This window comes from Tribolium castaneum, chromosome 4 (assembly GCF_031307605.1).
Source record: "Tribolium castaneum strain GA2 chromosome 4, icTriCast1.1, whole genome shotgun sequence".
Taxonomy (NCBI): domain Eukaryota; kingdom Metazoa; phylum Arthropoda; class Insecta; order Coleoptera; family Tenebrionidae; genus Tribolium; species Tribolium castaneum.
In genome coordinates this window covers 3,864,910-3,882,198 of record NC_087397.1, presented here as the reverse complement: position 1 = coordinate 3,882,198, position 17,289 = coordinate 3,864,910, and the positions used below count along the sequence as shown (strand labels likewise).

Genomic DNA, 17,289 nt, shown 5'->3' with positions numbered 1-17,289 from the left:
AACACATAACATGTGGTCAGAATTTATTTGTTAACTCTGAAAATGTCCAGACAGGACGAGTCAGCTTGAAATTGTTGAGTTTTTTGTATTGTTGCCTCAGTCTTTTTAAATTTAATGTTACTTCGCAAAATTATTTACTTAGCCATGCTAAATTTAAAAGTCTTTGTTTGATTGTTGCCAGAACAAGAGTTCTATTTGCCTTCATTTATTTTCTAAATATGTATGTGGGGGTGTTTGCTGCAAAGAGCAATCTCAATTTTAAATGAAGCTCTTGTATTTAACGGTTTTTATAGCTACATCAAAAGTGTCTTTATTTTGAGCAGAACTTTAGTTTGCTCGTCCTGCATGCGAAAGCACTTTGATGTTATCAAATAGACGACCATAAATTTGTAACTTTTTGATTGCTTTCGGAGTTTGGTTTAGTTGGCGCAAAATTCTAATTATTTGAGATCATATTTCATTCCGAAGATTTGTAACTTCTTCAAGTTTGTTGTGTCAAGGAATTAGCTTCGCGGAGAATTAAACTCGCATGTTGCAACTTGGATAAGGCAGGGGCTTAGTTGGTGGATTGTCCAGGATGAAAATATTCTACGATACATTCGAGTACAACGTAATGTAATCTCAGCGTTTTTATTGGGTCGTTTAACGACATTTTTCCCTTCAGGGGTGATAAAATCAGACGTCTAACTTTATTCTTATTGTAAAATGACTTAGCATCGCTTTTATGGTGCTATGTTTTCTGCATAAAAGGCAAATGTTCCACTTGATTTCGAATCGAGAAATTGAAAGTGATAATACAGGTTGATTGATTTTTCGATGGGGGTAGCAGAAGTAAAATTGAAATTCTCAGAGAAACACACCAGTCGAGTTTCATGGAAATTCTGATACTCACTTTGCATAATTGTGATATAATAAAAATGGAGTGTAAGCTACGCCCTGTTCGCATCGACGCTTTCCTGGACCGGAACACTGGGACCTTTTGTTCTGTTGATTTTCAGAGCTTATATCGGAAACAGACGCCGTCTATTAATATTCATATCAACACATTTTCCTTGGCAGATATGCAAAATATGTGTGGGCCAGCGCCACGACATGAATATATCTCTGAAGAAATAATATTTGTACAACAAAACCCTAGAATTTATTAACTGCTGCAGCTTCCGCTAGATGTTGATCCAAAATTCGGGCTTTTTCAAGCGCCGGCGATAATCTTCCTCATTTCCAGGCGTAAATAATGGAGCGGAAGTGATCAAAAGAATAAAAATCGAACTGGTTCGGGTGTTTTTCCCGTTGATTTCTCGTCATCGCGTGCTTATCCTGTTTTGCCATAACTCAATTTTGCGAAGCGCATGTACTAAGTCGACGTTATTTTCCGACTTCCTTTCAAATCTGTGTGTTTAATGCGGTTTCCTTTTCTTGAAGGAAAAACTTTCGACGGCGGAAACTGCGCTTCGCAACTAATACAGGTAAAATCCTGGTTTAATCTCGGAAAATTATTTCTGTTTAAAAATAGTTTCAAACATCTGAGCACTTTTCGCTCAAGTCTTGAAATTACGTCTAAACCCAGTATCTGTTCTTAAAATGTTCGGAATTTTAGACAACATCATTAACGATCTTTAGTAATTCTGGCAATTGAATTACTTATTAGTTTTAGAAGTTAAGTGTACTTAAGTGTATCGGAGAGTTTTAATTGAGGAACAACAAAGTTTCATGCAAAGCCTTAGCTGTACAGATTGAATACTTAACTATGTTTTTGTTGTGAACTTGCAAACGTCGGGATTTCTAGGTGACGTCCAGATTGAATCAAAGTTGTCAGGCTGTCCTCCAGTTGCAACTTTTCCACTAAAACTTGTATTTTGACTCCAACTCTTGTTCTTTTACTCTCGAACATGAATTTTTAGTCTCCTCTATTTATTTTTTCGAAACTTTTTGAATGTAAGTGCTAGGAGTGTTGTAGAGTTCCATTTTCTCTGGCTATAGGTTTCAACTGCAATCGATATGACGAAACTTCGCGAGACATTTTAAGTAGTTGGAAACTTTTTGGGGATTTCAAGTTTATGCAACAGAAAAATAGTAGGATTAGCGATCGGGTCACAACGCTAATTTATTTCCATTTTTAAACGAATTTGCGTTCAACTTCGACGTCTTTAGAGTGAAAGTTATTCCCATTATTTGGGAATATCGCCGGGAAATATTGCTCGCACGGAGGATTTTTCCGATATCGATGAAAATTAAAATTCTAACGACGCCAGAAATTTACATCACGCCCAAAGACGGCGATTGCGTTTGTTAATCAAAGCAACAGATGTCATCGGAATTTGCCGCGTGAGATTTTACAAAAACTAAATGATTGATTATTGCACTGGTAATTAGTAAAATTTTTGCGTTGTTGTTGTTTCATTGAATGAAAATGGCATCAAATCTGATTACTTTTTATTCTCTCTATTCATTTATAACGCATCTATCAACGAATCAATAACGTCGATAATGAATTTTTGTTATCGGGGTGAGTGAGGGCAATTTATTCAAAATTTTATTGCTAATGGAGTCAATTTAGTGAATACATTATTTTGGCCTCCTCGTCTCTTGTACCGAGAGCATCATACAGCAGATAGCACAATGCAACGCGTTTGTTTCTCTCAAAATTAGGGTTAATTAAAAATTTCTTCAGGTAATTAATTTAAATTATCTGTTGTAATGCGTACGTTATTAAATAATCTCAAAGCTAATTGCCCTCTTTCACGAGTTCTTTTTCCGAGGAATAATAAATTGATTTCATAAAATAAGTACGAACATTTATACTAGTATGTTTAGGGCGTCCTTAACTTTACCCTCACGAGAGTTAGAAAAAAGGTGCAGCTTCTGCACCTGTTCTTCTTATTTTAAAATTTCAAAGAAGCTGCTCTGTGTAATAAAGGCGTTTTCTAATATAACAAAACGAATGCACGGATTTATCACACTTTTATCCATTTTGTTTGTCTGGAGTTGGTTTAGCTCGCTTCAGAATTGACTGATTTCTCGACTTGATGTAAAACTAGGACAGTTTTCGTCGTTTTTAGCCGAGATTTCGCGCAACAAAACGGAAATTTATTTCTTGGCTTTAATGCTGCTTCGTTCTTTTTTATGCACAATATTTTCTCGCTGCTTTTTGTTTGAATGCGATACATTATATCTTCGTAAAGCTATCAGGGAAGCATCGCGACCATGCATCATTGGCTTCGTGTTAGATGCACAACTTTATGTTGTTCAAGAGATATTGGTAATTCGCTATTGAACGATCCACGAAGTTCCGTTGCCAATAAATCAATTTCGCAATGTTGTTGGAGAAACATTTACACTGCAGCACGCTCTAGGAGTGATAAAATTGAAGTTTTGAATTTTGTGTCGAGTTGCGGAAAGTTGATGGAGTTACACTCGGATATTTGAATTTTCTTCCTGGACACCCAATCAAAAAAATCGCACCTCTCACAGCGTTCATAGTTTGCTAAGTGCACGTTCTCATTGTCTACGCAGACCAGCAACACATGATTTATTCGAACGTTGGCAGCGGGGGCGGTCGCGTTTGCCGCCCCCACAGAGCAGTCTCTTCCGAGCCTCGTTTCGGTGCAGACGCTCGCTATTTTCCGGGTTCCGGTTCATGCGGACGAAGCTCGTGAAGAATTACTTCATTCCGGTTGACGACAGTGCAATTTGCTAATGCTTAGCTTTGAATATTTAAATCACACACCCACCCGGATTATTTTTACGGTATTTGGCGCATTTCTAAATTTTGGTGCCATATTTTCGTAAGTATGGGTTTGATCGGACTCGCTCTTCGTACCATCAGGAAACACTTGGAGTTGCTTCATTGCAAAGTCTTTGAATCTTTAAAGTACAAGCGTTTTCTTCTCGATTTCAGTATTGGTGTTTACGAGCTCTATTCCACAAGTGTTTCGTTTGAAGTTCTGCCCTTGTCAAACGCCCATCTGGATATGACATTTAAATTATTGCATTCACCAGGATATCATACTTTCGCAGTATCGGACTTACTGATAGTCCGAGATACAAATTTTTTATGGGGGCTTGTTTAAAAAAATCTTTGCTGATTAAAATACAAGCGCGTGTGCTTTCCGCTTGATGTTTCTATTTTCGACTAGTGTTTCGTTTTTACGAGGCAAATGCAAATTTTCTTGGTGCATTAGCAACATTCGTGCATAATCAACCAATTTGGCGCAAATTAGCGTGAGCAGGCTTCCAAATTGTAAATCTAGCCAAGTTAAAATACGTAATTGAGTCTGCAGTGTGTTTATAGAAACGGTAACCAAATGAAGGAACCGGCTGAAGCACGTTTCGTGATTTAATTAGTTAACAGTGAGTGATTGCGTAATTTTTGATAAATAATGTTTCAGCTCTAACGACGAGTTAATATTTTAATGAAATTTTTTGGAAAAATGGAGCGAGTTCAAGCCGACTAAGTTCGTGATTATTTTCTGAATTGAAATTTTAATTTATGACTTGAACTCCATCCCCTCATTGTCCTTGCAAGTCCTGGCCGGTGGCACAGCAGGTTGCCAAAGCTAACAAAAGCCAATTCATGCAAATACACCGGCGAGATTTCGGTTAAGTCTGATTTTTATTGTTTCTAATTTCGGTTGTTTGGTTGGCGAATTCAAGGGATGGCAGGGAATTTCTATTTGATCCAAATAGCGCGTCCTGGAATGCTGGTAATGTACATATAAATGTCAAGTGTGCCTGACGCGAGAATCTTTGGGTTTAATTTCATAAGATTTTTTTGAAACTTATTAAATGCCACCAGCGAATGCGTTTCTGTCCGAACCAGACGTCTATTTGGTAATTTAAAACCTTCTGTTTTCTAGAGCGTGTTGAATTTTCCACTTGGTGTAATTCTTCCCACCTCCACTAGCACTATATTTTATTTCCTTGATAGACATTTACTCCGCTTTGTCTTCCTGCAGCAAACAGGACATGCCGGAATATAATTACAGAGTTTTGTGCAGATTTCATAAATCGTGACCCTATCCGAAAACGGTCGGAGGTGTGGCATTTTTGTCGCTCATTTTTGATTTATGAAAGACTGTTTCCAGCAATATCGCAAATTTCCTTCCTGGGTAATTGGGTTAAAGTATCACATCCCACGTTTAAGCGTGATATGTCGATAATGCGAGCAATATAGAATATCCTCGTCGAATCCGCTTTATTCATTTTCTGTAACATTCAAAGCCCTGAATTGCCGCCATTTCTGTGTTAAAACATTCGCCAGATCTTTTGCAATAACGCCTTCGAAAGGGCCGCTTAAATATTTGATCTGTTACCCTCTGATAGCACGAACGTTTGTCAACAATGATCTTATTACTCTTTTTTCCCCGTTTAGCAGTGTTCTTTTGATCATATTCAAATGAACTTTACATTCGAAAACAGCGCTTTCATATCGCAATAGTTCATTTGGATTGTTTTATTGTCAAACCGGGGGCGCTCCCATCACACGCTATTACTTTTGAGCAAATAATATGGCTTTTGAGGCTCTTATGACCAATGCCGCAGCTAATTTTTGATCTCCTAATGGACATTTTTGCTTTTTCCAACAAATTTTGCTTTTCATTTTCATTAATAATGTTCTTAGATAAGTACTTAATTAGGCCATTGTCGATCTTTTCTTGGGATTTATCGAAATGTTCGTTCAGGATTAGTTCGTCTGTAGCTTTATTGGGGATTAAATATCAGAAAGAGCCAAAGCTGTGACTGTATTATAATACTGTTGGAAACGATAGATAAGATGCTGAAAATCGTTAACTCTACACACTACTTCGGTAACGACTAGCTTCATAGAAAAGCTCTCTAACATGCACTTTTATTAGATAGTTTTGTTATAAGAGTATTCAAGTATTGGTTTAAATATAGTAGAGTATAGAATGTTACTTCTGGGCCAGAACATTTGGCGTCTTAAAAATCAAGGCAAAATTTTACAAATTTAGCTGTTTGTCCAAAAGCAAACAACCGAATAGGGCCTAAAACCTCTCAAAAATCATGAATTTTTATCCACCCCAAAAGTTCCCAAATATGTGTAGGCCACTAAAAGTTGGGCACACGAAAAACAGGGTAGAATCCTACAAATTTACTGTTTTCCCAAAAGTAACCATCCGAAAAAATGTAAAAAACTTACAAAATGCCTTGATTTTAGACACTCCAAAAATAGCTTTTCATTTCTGGACCAAGCCAATTGGCGCATGCAAAAATCAAGTAAAATTACCTCAAAACCATTGTCAAAATGTCTAGATTTCACACACCTCAAAACAGCTTTTCATTTCTGGACCAAGCCAATTGGCGCATGGCAAAGGTGTTAAAAATGATTACCAAATAAATTTTGCATACCCCAACTGTATTCAACTATTATACGCACATAAAAAAGATACACCTAATTGTTCGAAGTCTACTAAAATATCTGAACACTCCATTATGGATTTTCATTTAGAGATCGCTATTAAAACTTTAATGTTATCGTAAACATGTTCGGTTTGTGTCTTAATTATCAAATTCAACACCCCAATATTCGACTATGCCTTCATGATAATTCTTGGATTCAGAATATTTACAGAATTAATAAAAATAAGTGCAAAACATTCCCCGTTTTCTGTTAGAGTATAATAAAAACTCTCTAATAAAAACGCTCAGAAGTCAAAATGCGTTATTCGTTATCAAATTTAAGCGCTGCACGATCGAGCGTATTCAGCGTATTACGTGCGTGTTTACCTTTAAAAAATAAATTTAATTTGGATACAATAATTGTTATGTACACTAGTGCGTAGCATGCGAAACGAATTTCATTTTTTCCATGCGCCAATAGGCTTGGTCCAGAAATGAAAAGCTGTTTTGAGGTGTGTGAAATCTAGACATTTTGACAATGGTTTTGAGGTAATTTTACTTGATTTTTGCATGCGCCAATTGGCTTGGTCCAGAAATGAAAAGCTATTTTTGGAGTGTCTAAAATCAAGGCATTTTGTAAGTTTTTTACATTTTTTCGGATGGTTACTTTTGGGAAAACAGTAAATTTGTAGGATTCTACCCTGTTTTTCGTGTGCCCAACTTTTAGTGGCCTACACATATTTGGGAACTTTTGGGGTGGATAAAAATTCATGATTTTTGAGAGGTTTTAGGCCCTATTCGGTTGTTTGCTTTTGGACAAACAGCTAAATTTGTAAAATTTTGCCTTGATTTTTAAGACGCCAAATGTTCTGGCCCAGAAGTAACATTCTATACTCTACTAAATATAATTAGCGAACAAAAATTTGAATTTTCTTTTTTCACCTGCTTATTTTTGCATATCATACATATTTAAACAGGTGGATGCGGCATTTTCTTTGCGTCGGAAATGTGTTAAAGCTTCATCTGAAAAATCCTTTACCTAATGGAATGACACTTCATTGTCTGGGAATGACGCGCTCTACATAATTCAATTTTTTTCACCCACTTCTTGTTCAAAGAGGCTGCTAGTGTGGCAATTCTACTTTACAGTATTTTCTACTGGGGGTCAAAGTGCGGAGTCACATTAATTTAATTTCGTTGTAAACAATAGCCGAGTTGGCGTTTGATGTCGACAAGTTTGCTCGATAATTCCGAATAACTTTGAAACAACAGCACGAAAACACTTTCCTTACTTGCGCATAATAATCAACTTAATGATTTGTTTTGGAGAACGTTATTGTAAGAATTGGCTTTTCCGGGCCGTGAAGTACCCGGGATTACATTTAACGTGGGGATTTGGTTTTTAATTAAAAACATTGTTGGGTCTAAATGAATATCGAAATCGAGAATATTTGTCGTGGTCATGAATCAGGTAATCATGAGGTAATGGTTTGTGAAAAATAAATCCACTCGCTTCCCGGATAAAATTTTGATTCTATTTCCCGCCCAGAACACGGTTAATAAGAGTAAAAATCTGCATAAGTTATTAAAAGTTTGCCCGGAACCGTTGGGCAAATTTAGCGTGCAAGAATAGCTTGTGAATGCAACGAAGTTTGGATGTCATCAAAGTTTGCGTGACAAAATATCGAATATTACATGAAAAGTGATTATTTACAAGCCGTTAAAACAACCACGACCAAGTTGAATCGTCGCGCGGAGAAGGGTCGCCTGGACTAATTAGATTCGAGTATCTCGATTTATTACCCCAATTGTGTTTGTTTAGTCGGAAAGGTCCGTGTTTTCTGATGGTACGCCGCGTTTATCAATTTTCCACGGACGTTGTTGTGATTTTCCAGCGAAGACGCACTCTTGACTCGATAAAGTCGGGAATTAAATCAGATTGGTGAGGTGGATGTGCACGGTTCATTTGTTGCATTCAGGGTGGCTGTTGGTAATGTTGTGCGTTGATGCCTTTATTGGCCGACGACACAGCCTGTGATGCGACTGCTCACGTGGAACTCCCTCATCATGTTCGACATCGTGTTCGTGTTCTTCTTGTTCCTGGTGGGGGTCACCTGTCTCGTGTACTACCTGCCGGGGAGGCGACCCGAACCTGAAGACCGACCTCTGCAGTGCTACGTTACCGTCACGTCGGCGGACGTCCAAGGGTCGCCTGTTGATCACGTCTAGAAAATGGCCAGTATGTTCTTGCTTTTTCACGAAAACCAATAAATTCCGCGTTAGCTGAGCTCATAGTCAATATTTAAATCCACATTTTACAAAACCTGTAACAATTAGCTAAATTAATTAACGAAGTATTTACAAATTTGAATTTTATGGCTTTGTGTTAGCTCACAAATTTTTGCAAGCCACATAAAATGATTTTTAATGAACTTTTCAAACTAAACTAATTTGCTCTCTGGAATTATTTTTGTGGGTTTTAAAATATTTCATCGGTTAAAGTTGCGTGTTTGTTCCCTTTATGAAAATATTGATTCATTCGGGTTAATTTCAAAGATTTTTTATTAAATTGGGTTCGATCTTCACAGTGGTATTAATAAATTATTTTTAAAATAATTATTCATAATTTAATAAAAATAATTTTCTGTCCTCCGTTTGAAAAAACACGACACGTTATTTTTTATATTTCAGATCAAAGTTATGTTCTTTGCCGAAGTAAATTTCACTTTGATTGACGTTTAATATCGATTGTGTGCAATATCTTTAACAACTCTGACTAAGTATAATTTATTAATGCTTTTATCGACCGCCGGAGGTGAAAAGACTCCACCCGGGTTTATTATGAATTAGTTATCGATTTTGTGGTGGAAAAACCCACCTCACCAGAAATAGAGTCAAATTAATGCCACAAATAAAGCTAGCCGAAGCTTTTGGCATTAACGACGTCGTTAGTAAGCAGCATCTGACGGTTCAGGATCAAAATTTAGGGTCGTTGACCAAAACTTGCCCTTAATTCAGACAGTAAACGTTATGATTGATCGTCTTTCCGGCTTCTGACTTCCAACTTTTAACGATTATTGCGTGCCTTTATCTAGGTGTAGTGAAAATATTTACGTCGAAGTTTATGGATGTGTTAATGGCTCCATTTGCCTTACACACGGTGAAAAACACGGTCGATATATTGAATTTGTTACAGTAGAATAATCCATCAACGAAGCAATTTGACAATGTGAGTTCTGTTGTTATTCAATAGTCTTCCCAGTCAGAACGAGATAAATAAAAGAGAATATACTATAACCCAGGAACCATCTATCAATGACTTGGCAGCTATCTAGCAGTTCTCGAACGCTTTGCGGCTTTCGCCGTCCAATATTAAGTCCATTACGGTCCAGCGTTTACTTGAATCATGGAGCTTAAATTCTGGGTTCGGCATTGACTGGCACACAATTTATTAATTATGTAAAAGGACGATGGATTTTTGTTACATTTGTTCTTGTAACCATAAATGTGTTAAAAGCTAATAAAATGAAATACGCTTTAGCAGTTAATGTTTAAACGCCTGTTATTGCTAACAATAAAGAGTTTTATTTGATTTATCGAAGATGGGTTTCATTTCTTAAACCATAACATTTTTATTTGACTAATTAACTCCAAATCACCCGTATCAACAATGACTAATGAAAGCGCGGAATTAATAAAAATCAGGCCTGGATTACACACGTTTATCACCGTTTAATAAAATCGAAATGACCCAACACTTTTGTGATTGACGATTACCATTTATAACCGGCCCGTAAAGAGCGAACATTTTAATGAAAAGAATTAATAATGCGGCATTATTATTTCAATCACGTCCTTTCTTGTAATTAAACGTTCTGCATTTTTAATAACTAAATTTTCCTGAAACAAATTAAGAATCTTGAAACAGGAAGCGATTAATTCGCGAAATTATGCCAATTCCACAAACATGGGGACGTACAGCGAGAATAAAAGCGAAGGTAATAGAACGGAAGAAGGTTCAATTTGGCACAAACCTTAATCACGGCCTCAACATGCAGCAAATATCTTAAGCGCGCTCGACAATATTTTGTGTTTCCTGCCGATAAAGTGGCTCATCGTCTTTGACTTTATTGACTTCCTGACGTCTCTCGTTCTGTTTACAGTGGATGAGGAATTACACCGGCATTGATTTTGCCTAAGTTACGCACGCCCTTTTTAATTTTTTGCCTAGCAGTGGCTTTATAACACCTTTCAATACAACTTGCGAAGTTTCGCTTAATTTACAAAACTTCCACGGCGAATAGATGAGGCTTATTCTTGCCTCCTTTATAGAGGGGCGCTTTTGTAAGCGCTTTAAATTTATTTTTACATTGAGAGCTCGGGATCAAATAAAATAAATGAAACACTGGACCAAAAGCGAACGCCGAAAGAATCAATCTTACTTTCTGCCGCTCCAATGATTTGCTTCACTATTGCGTTCGATGTTATTAAGGGAATTAATAAATTGCGTCTACAGAGATAAAAAATCGGGCCGTGTGTGATAAGTGTAAACGCCCCAAGATGTTACTCTAATGAAAAACTTTGGTTAATCGTTGCCGCGAGCCATTGTTGTTCTATGCCCTAATCCCATTTATGTCTATTTTTACACGAAAGCCGTTCTACAAATTGCTTTATTTCCAATACATGATCCATGTATTTAAACATCCATTTGAGATAAAAAAAGCAAAAAATCGTTCTAAAGTCGAAATTGAGTTACGACCATTTTGCTCTAGTAAATCGTGGTTCTAATGAAGTACGAAAGCGAATTGAGCCTTCGGGGATCCAGTTAAAACAATGCTTCACATGTCGGACCTTACACCTTTACTGCCATCTGTCTTCCCAAAACGTTAAAGTTGCAGTACAGAGGCGAAAGAGACTTATTGCCGCGATTTCTTGCTAGTTTATTATTCACTGGAGAAAATTTTGACCAATGACACATTTGGTTCTACTCTCTCTAAATCGCTAAAATAAATCTAACTTCCTAAACTTGTATTATTTCCACGATAATTTTGATGAATGAAGCAAGACCGCAATTATGCGCAATTTGTCAAAATTTTAATTCAACTTTCCGAGTCTAATAGCATGCATGATAGTTGTTGAGTCGGTAAATTTGGGCATTGTGGAGCAGGAACGTGTCAGTACCCATCTTATGGAAGTCAAACCGCACGACCGGATGTTGAAAACGTCGCTTTAGAGTTGCTCGAATCGTATATCATATAAATGTGGACAGATCGCTCTTGTATGGAAATCACCCGGAAACGAATCGCTGCTTATAGATGCATGAAAATTTAGCGCTATAGAGAGGAGGCCCCGTAAGAAATTCTCTGGAAGATTGATGTTGTATCCGGAAATAATCCCAGTTTGAGTCTGTGGCAATTGTTTCCTATTAAAGGTTGGCAAGAGCACGGATTTTGCGAGACACACAAGTTTTTCGTTGTTTTTGTCAGAATTTACATGTAAATACAGTTGGGCGGAGTTGAGCGATGATGTTTACTCATTTTGGTGCGCATAGTGGTGCGGTTTGATCAAATAATTACGTTTTAATTTCTCTCGATGGCTGTATTTTACTCAGAGGCTTCGGAAATTTAGGTCACGAAATTCTTAATTAAGTCTCGGTAGATTGGGTTAATATCGTTGTCTTTATAGTCTACAATCAATAATGAATTAGAAGTCTAGAGATCAGTTAAAAGCTAACTTACACAGTAATCGAATTTGCCTGCAGACAAAAGCTTTCAATTCACTGCAAGTGAAATAATTATTTACGTTAGAAAACTCCCCAAGTACATGTTTTCTCGAAGATTGATTTGAAGCAAAATATCGGTTGACAGAATCAAATTGATTTTCTCCCCTTGATTAATTTTCGATGTGTTGTGGTTAATCGAGTGGCAAATGCTTGAAAACTTTAATGACAGTGAGAATGTCCCGGCGCATCCACCAAAATTATCAAATTTGGTGGATGCGCCGGGCGACCCACCATCACAATTAAAAACATCTCGATGCGAATTGCGCCCATTTCTCTCAATCTGTGTTGCAATTTATCAGGAAATTGTTAGATTTACGGTCGGTGTGTATTTCCAAAGAAACACTATCAAATGTAATGGAGTAAAAAGCTGTTGCAGACGTCATTTAGCCGACTCGGTATTAAGATAAATGTTTGTCCGAGGAGGAGGAAAGTTGCGATTTGGAAAAATCGCTTCACTGATTCAGCTCATTTGTAATTTGTACTTCCGACATATTTATTTTTTCCGTGTATGTGTTTTTTCGAGCAGAAATTTACGATTCGAGTTCATCGAAGATAACACTAATAAAAGTGATTTAGTGCGTCATTTAATTGTACCCTAGTTTCACAAGAGATAATAATAATTAAACGAGTTGATGTTGTGTTATTGACATTTCTGTTGAACCCGAATACAACTAATCTGGCAATAACGAAATTATACATTCACTGAAAGTTTCGCCGATGAATTTAGGGCAATTTTACTCGTGTTTTTGTGTATTTACTTTTATTTCGATGCCTACAAAGCGCCAGCAATTAATCAAAACCTATTTTAATCAAGTTGGGTCGGACATGAGATTTGTTGGGAAGTTTGAAAAGGTGTACTGCACCGCCATTTATCCAGGTTCAGTTCGTTTATATTGTGATGATTTCGGGAGCGAGGAGCTCCAATAAAGGGAAATCGATGAAATACTTTAATAATTAAATTTCAGAAGTTTACGAGAAATTTCTAGTTCGTCAAGCCATTAATCCCCAATCATTAAAAGAATATCGCCGGAAAATGGCAATTTTAACCGGCGTTGTTCGCGGCAATTTTAGTTATTATTTGTATTGATTCCAGCATGTCCAGGTCCCGCATCAAAGAAGCTCGTCTTCATGGGGGTCCAAGCTTGGGCCAACTCTTGACGGCACGTCCCTCGGGCCTTACGGAGCCCGAGTGTTGGGCTATCTTGTGTCAAGCCGTTCAAGCACTGCAGGATTTATTCTTATCTGGTAAGCCCACTTTTCTAACATATTGAGAGTTTCCGCGCTCCCCATTTCTCTAATACGTTATACAACAAAAATTCCGGGAAAAAATGTTATTATAGATTGAAATAATTTCGTTTTATTAGTATTTTTTTTTCGCATTTATTACACACGTTATAACAGTTTACGGTTTCTGTTCTCACATTATTGCGCTTGATGCACTTGAATTTGGTAAACACAGGTCTGATAGGTATTTGCGTCCAGTTTTGGGAAACGCTATTATAAATCGAATATGGATATGCGCAGAGTTGGCTCCACTTTGTTTAAATAGGATTGTGGAAAGTAGGGCACATTTGCATAGAGACCTGTAGAGGTGTTAAATCAGATTAGAAAAAATTAATAGTATATTAAACAACAAGGGGACATTGCAGGTTGAAGGTAACATTTACAGAGTCGACACTCAGGGCAAGGGCAAGGTAGATAAGGGACCAAAAAGTAACAAGTAACCTAAGAAGGGTCAACCTATTTTTTACCTTATTTTTTATGCTGTTATCCTCCTGTAAGATGATACATTATTATTTTAATAAAAAGAGAAATGAATAAATTTAACCCTAATAATAATTGAAATCGAGCACAGGCTTGTTTATAGATATGTTTTTTCTCTAATTTTGCATCTCATTAGTAGATATTGTGTTTCAGTTTAGCGCTTTACACGTACAATTATAATGAGGGACGGGCTCTCTTTCCTAAATACTATTTCTAAAAATTATTTTGTGTCCTTTTTTGCCTTAATAACGCCATATCATTTTACATTGTGCTAGTACATTTGTTGTTTTTTAAGACATATCTGATGCGTTCTGTTTGTTCCTGTTATCGATTATGGACGATATTATTCCTATTGTTAAATCTTTCAACCCTAGCCGCTAGCCAATTTCGAATTCTCTGTGCTTTCTCCGTAAAGTGGATGCATATCTGTTGTTAGTTCTGCATCTGTTAACTTTACCAATATTAGCTCGTACGATATTCAAAATAAAAGCAATACACACGGAACGGCAATGTCAGATATGAATGGATCTCTATTAGATTGAGTAAAAGTTTTCCCCAACATGGTTTGCAAAATTGAAACGTCCTGGTCTCATTTGTATTATTTGACCAGTGATTTGGCCGTGTCTCACGTTTTTGCTTTGCATCGGAAACTTATTCCATGTGTGAAAGTAAATAATACAATCCATAAATTTAATCTAAATGTAAATGCGTTGACGATTGATACATAACACGTCCCTAATGCATTAGTTTTACGTAGATAAAAGCCGGAAAAATCAAGTGCCCTAGAATTCATTCCTAGTTCGATATTAAGTACGTTAGATTTCTCCAAGTGTGTTTAATTCTAGTCGTGACAATCATCGTTAGAGCGAATTGTTTACGTAATAATCTTTTCTTGTCTGAAATGGCCTGGCTCAGGATTCCCAACTTGTAGCTGTTCATTTAGTATTCACTAACTGATGAATGGCAGGGCTCCTGAAATTTATCCAGTCTGGATCTACGAACACAGCCTTTAGCCACAAATAACACGAGAAAACAATTTGTTGTGACCTTCGGCGAGAATGCGGTATATATTACGCCTGAAAGTCAACCACGTTGTTGATGGATTTCGCTAAAATCGAGCCCTGAAATCAGAATTTGCCGATCGATGTTAACTGCGTTACAGTTTAGTTTTGTTTTGCCGGTATTTTACAGCGGTTCGGCTGACACGCGAACTAGCACTCAATAAATTCAAACACTAAGAATATTAGGATTTTGCGTGAAATGTAATGTTTTTTCAGGCTCATTATTACTCGTGGACCACCCTGAATAGTTTGTAATGTTGATTTGTTTAAATATCTGTTTATTATAAACAGAGAAATTATATCCATTTGCAGTCAAAATGTGCTGAAAGTCACAAAAAAGGTAAAAACAATTTTAAAATTGTAGAATCAACTTATACGCCCGGTATCTTTTGATGAAATCTAGTGAAAAATTAGAGAATTAAATTGAAGAAAGTGGAAGAAAATGTTTTCTCGAGCTAATTCGCCGACTTTTGAACTGAATATATTTGCCTTTTAGGTGAATTATTGCAATTATATAGTTTGTAATGTTGATTTATTTAAAAAGTTTGTGTTAAAATATCTGCACAAGACGGTCAGCACCTGGGGCGCGCGGTGGCCCAGTGGTATAAGCGCCACTTACAACGGGGGAGGTCGGGTGTTCGAACCCGGATCAGAGCAACAATTTTTCTGAGAAAAAAATTGTAGAAAAGGTAAGTGAATTAACACGAGAACAAAAATAAGAGATTGAGAGAACACAGAGACATATAAAAGTAAAACGGAGCATAAAACTGAGAGAAATAAGAAAATAATGCGGCAAAAATGTAAAAGTACGTAAAGGCGCCAAATTGTAAACGTACTTTTTGTTTTGAGAGAAAAAGAGATGAACATAAACGTGAAACATAACATCAAACTTTAACGTTGAATCCTTAGATGTCTTACTCTTTGAATTATAAAAAAATAAACGAAAATATTTAATCTTTAAAAAATTTTAGTTAACCGAGTTAAATGTTTTCTCGAGCTAATTCGCAGACTTTTGAACGGAATGTAATTGCGTTTAAGGTAAATTATTACAATTATATAGTTTGTAATGTTGATTTATTTAAAAAGTTTGTGTTAAAATATCTGCACAAGACGGTCAGCACCTGGGGCCCGCGGTGGCCTAGTGGTATAAGCGCCACTTACAACGGGGGAGGTCGGGTGTTCGAACCCGGATCAGAGCAACAATTTTTCTGAGAAAAAAATTGTAGAAAAGGTAAGTGAATTAACACGAGAACAAAAATAAGAGATTGAGAGAACACAGAGACATATAAAATTAAAACGGAGCATAAAACTAAGAGAAATAAGAAAATAATGCAGCAAAAATGTAAAAGTACGTAAAGGCGCCAAATTGTAAACGTACTTTTTGTTTTGAGAGAAAAAGAGATGAACGTAAACGTGAAATATAACTTCAAACTTTAACGTTGAATCCTTAGATGTCTTACTCTTTGAATTATAAAAAAAAATACACGAAAATATTTAATCTTTAAAAAATTTTAGTTAACCGAGTTAAATATATTCTCGAGCTAATTCGCAGACTTTTGAACGGAATGTAATTGCGTTTTAGGTAAATTATTACAATTATATAGTTTGTAATGTTGATTTATTTAAAAAGTTTGTGTTAAAATATCTGCAAAAGACGGTCAGCACCTGGGGCCCGCGGTGGCCCAGTGGTATAAGCGCCACTTACGACGGGGGAGGTCGGGTGTTCGAACCCGGATTAGAGCAACAATTTTTCTGAGAAAAAAATTGTAGAAAAGGTAAGTGAATCAATATAAGAACAAAAATGAGAGATTGAGAGAACACAGAGACGTATAAAAGTAAAACGGAGCATAAAACTGAGAGAAATAAGAAAATAATGCGGCAAAAATGTAAAAGTACGTAAAGGCGCCAAATTGTAAACGTACTTTTTGTTTTGAGAGAAAAAGAGATGAACGTAAAGGTGAAACATAACTTCAAACTTTAACGTTGAATCCTTAGATGTCTTACTCTTTGAATTATAAAAAAATTAACGAAAATATTTAATCTCTAAAAATTTTTAGTTAACTGAGTTAAATGTTTTCTCGAGCTAATTCGCAGACTTTTGAACTGAATGTATTTGCCTTTCAGGTGAATTATTGCAATTATACTGGGTGGTCCACGAGTAATAATGAGCCTGAAAAAATTTTCGAAGCCACCAACATTATATTTTATAGATAACGTGGATAGTAAAATACCCCTGTATTTTGGGAATTTAATTTTAGTTTATGAGGAATTTCTGTAATGAATTCGGCTAACGGTGTTGTAATTTTTGCGGCCGATAATATT

The 17,289-nt window shown here is 36.4% G+C and overlaps 1 protein-coding gene across 7 annotated transcripts in view; it reads left to right on the top strand.

Moving 5' to 3' along the window:
• The window catches only part of LOC100141688 (FERM and PDZ domain-containing protein 2), a 47,596-nt gene that overhangs the window by 10,095 nt on the left and 20,212 nt on the right, over positions 1-17,289 (top strand). For 2 of the 7 annotated variants that reach the window (XM_008203325.3, XM_064356076.1), the window contains one exon: positions 13,236-13,387. In XM_008203325.3, the coding sequence (XP_008201547.1) occupies positions 13,237-13,387 (151 nt within the window). In that variant the 5' untranslated portion in view covers position 13,236. Of the gene's footprint in view, positions 1-3,575; positions 3,786-7,259; positions 8,600-13,235; positions 13,388-17,289 lie in introns of those variants that run through there. The other 5 variants (XM_064356075.1, XM_015985233.2, XM_064356073.1 and 2 more) reach the window with 5 other exon arrangements.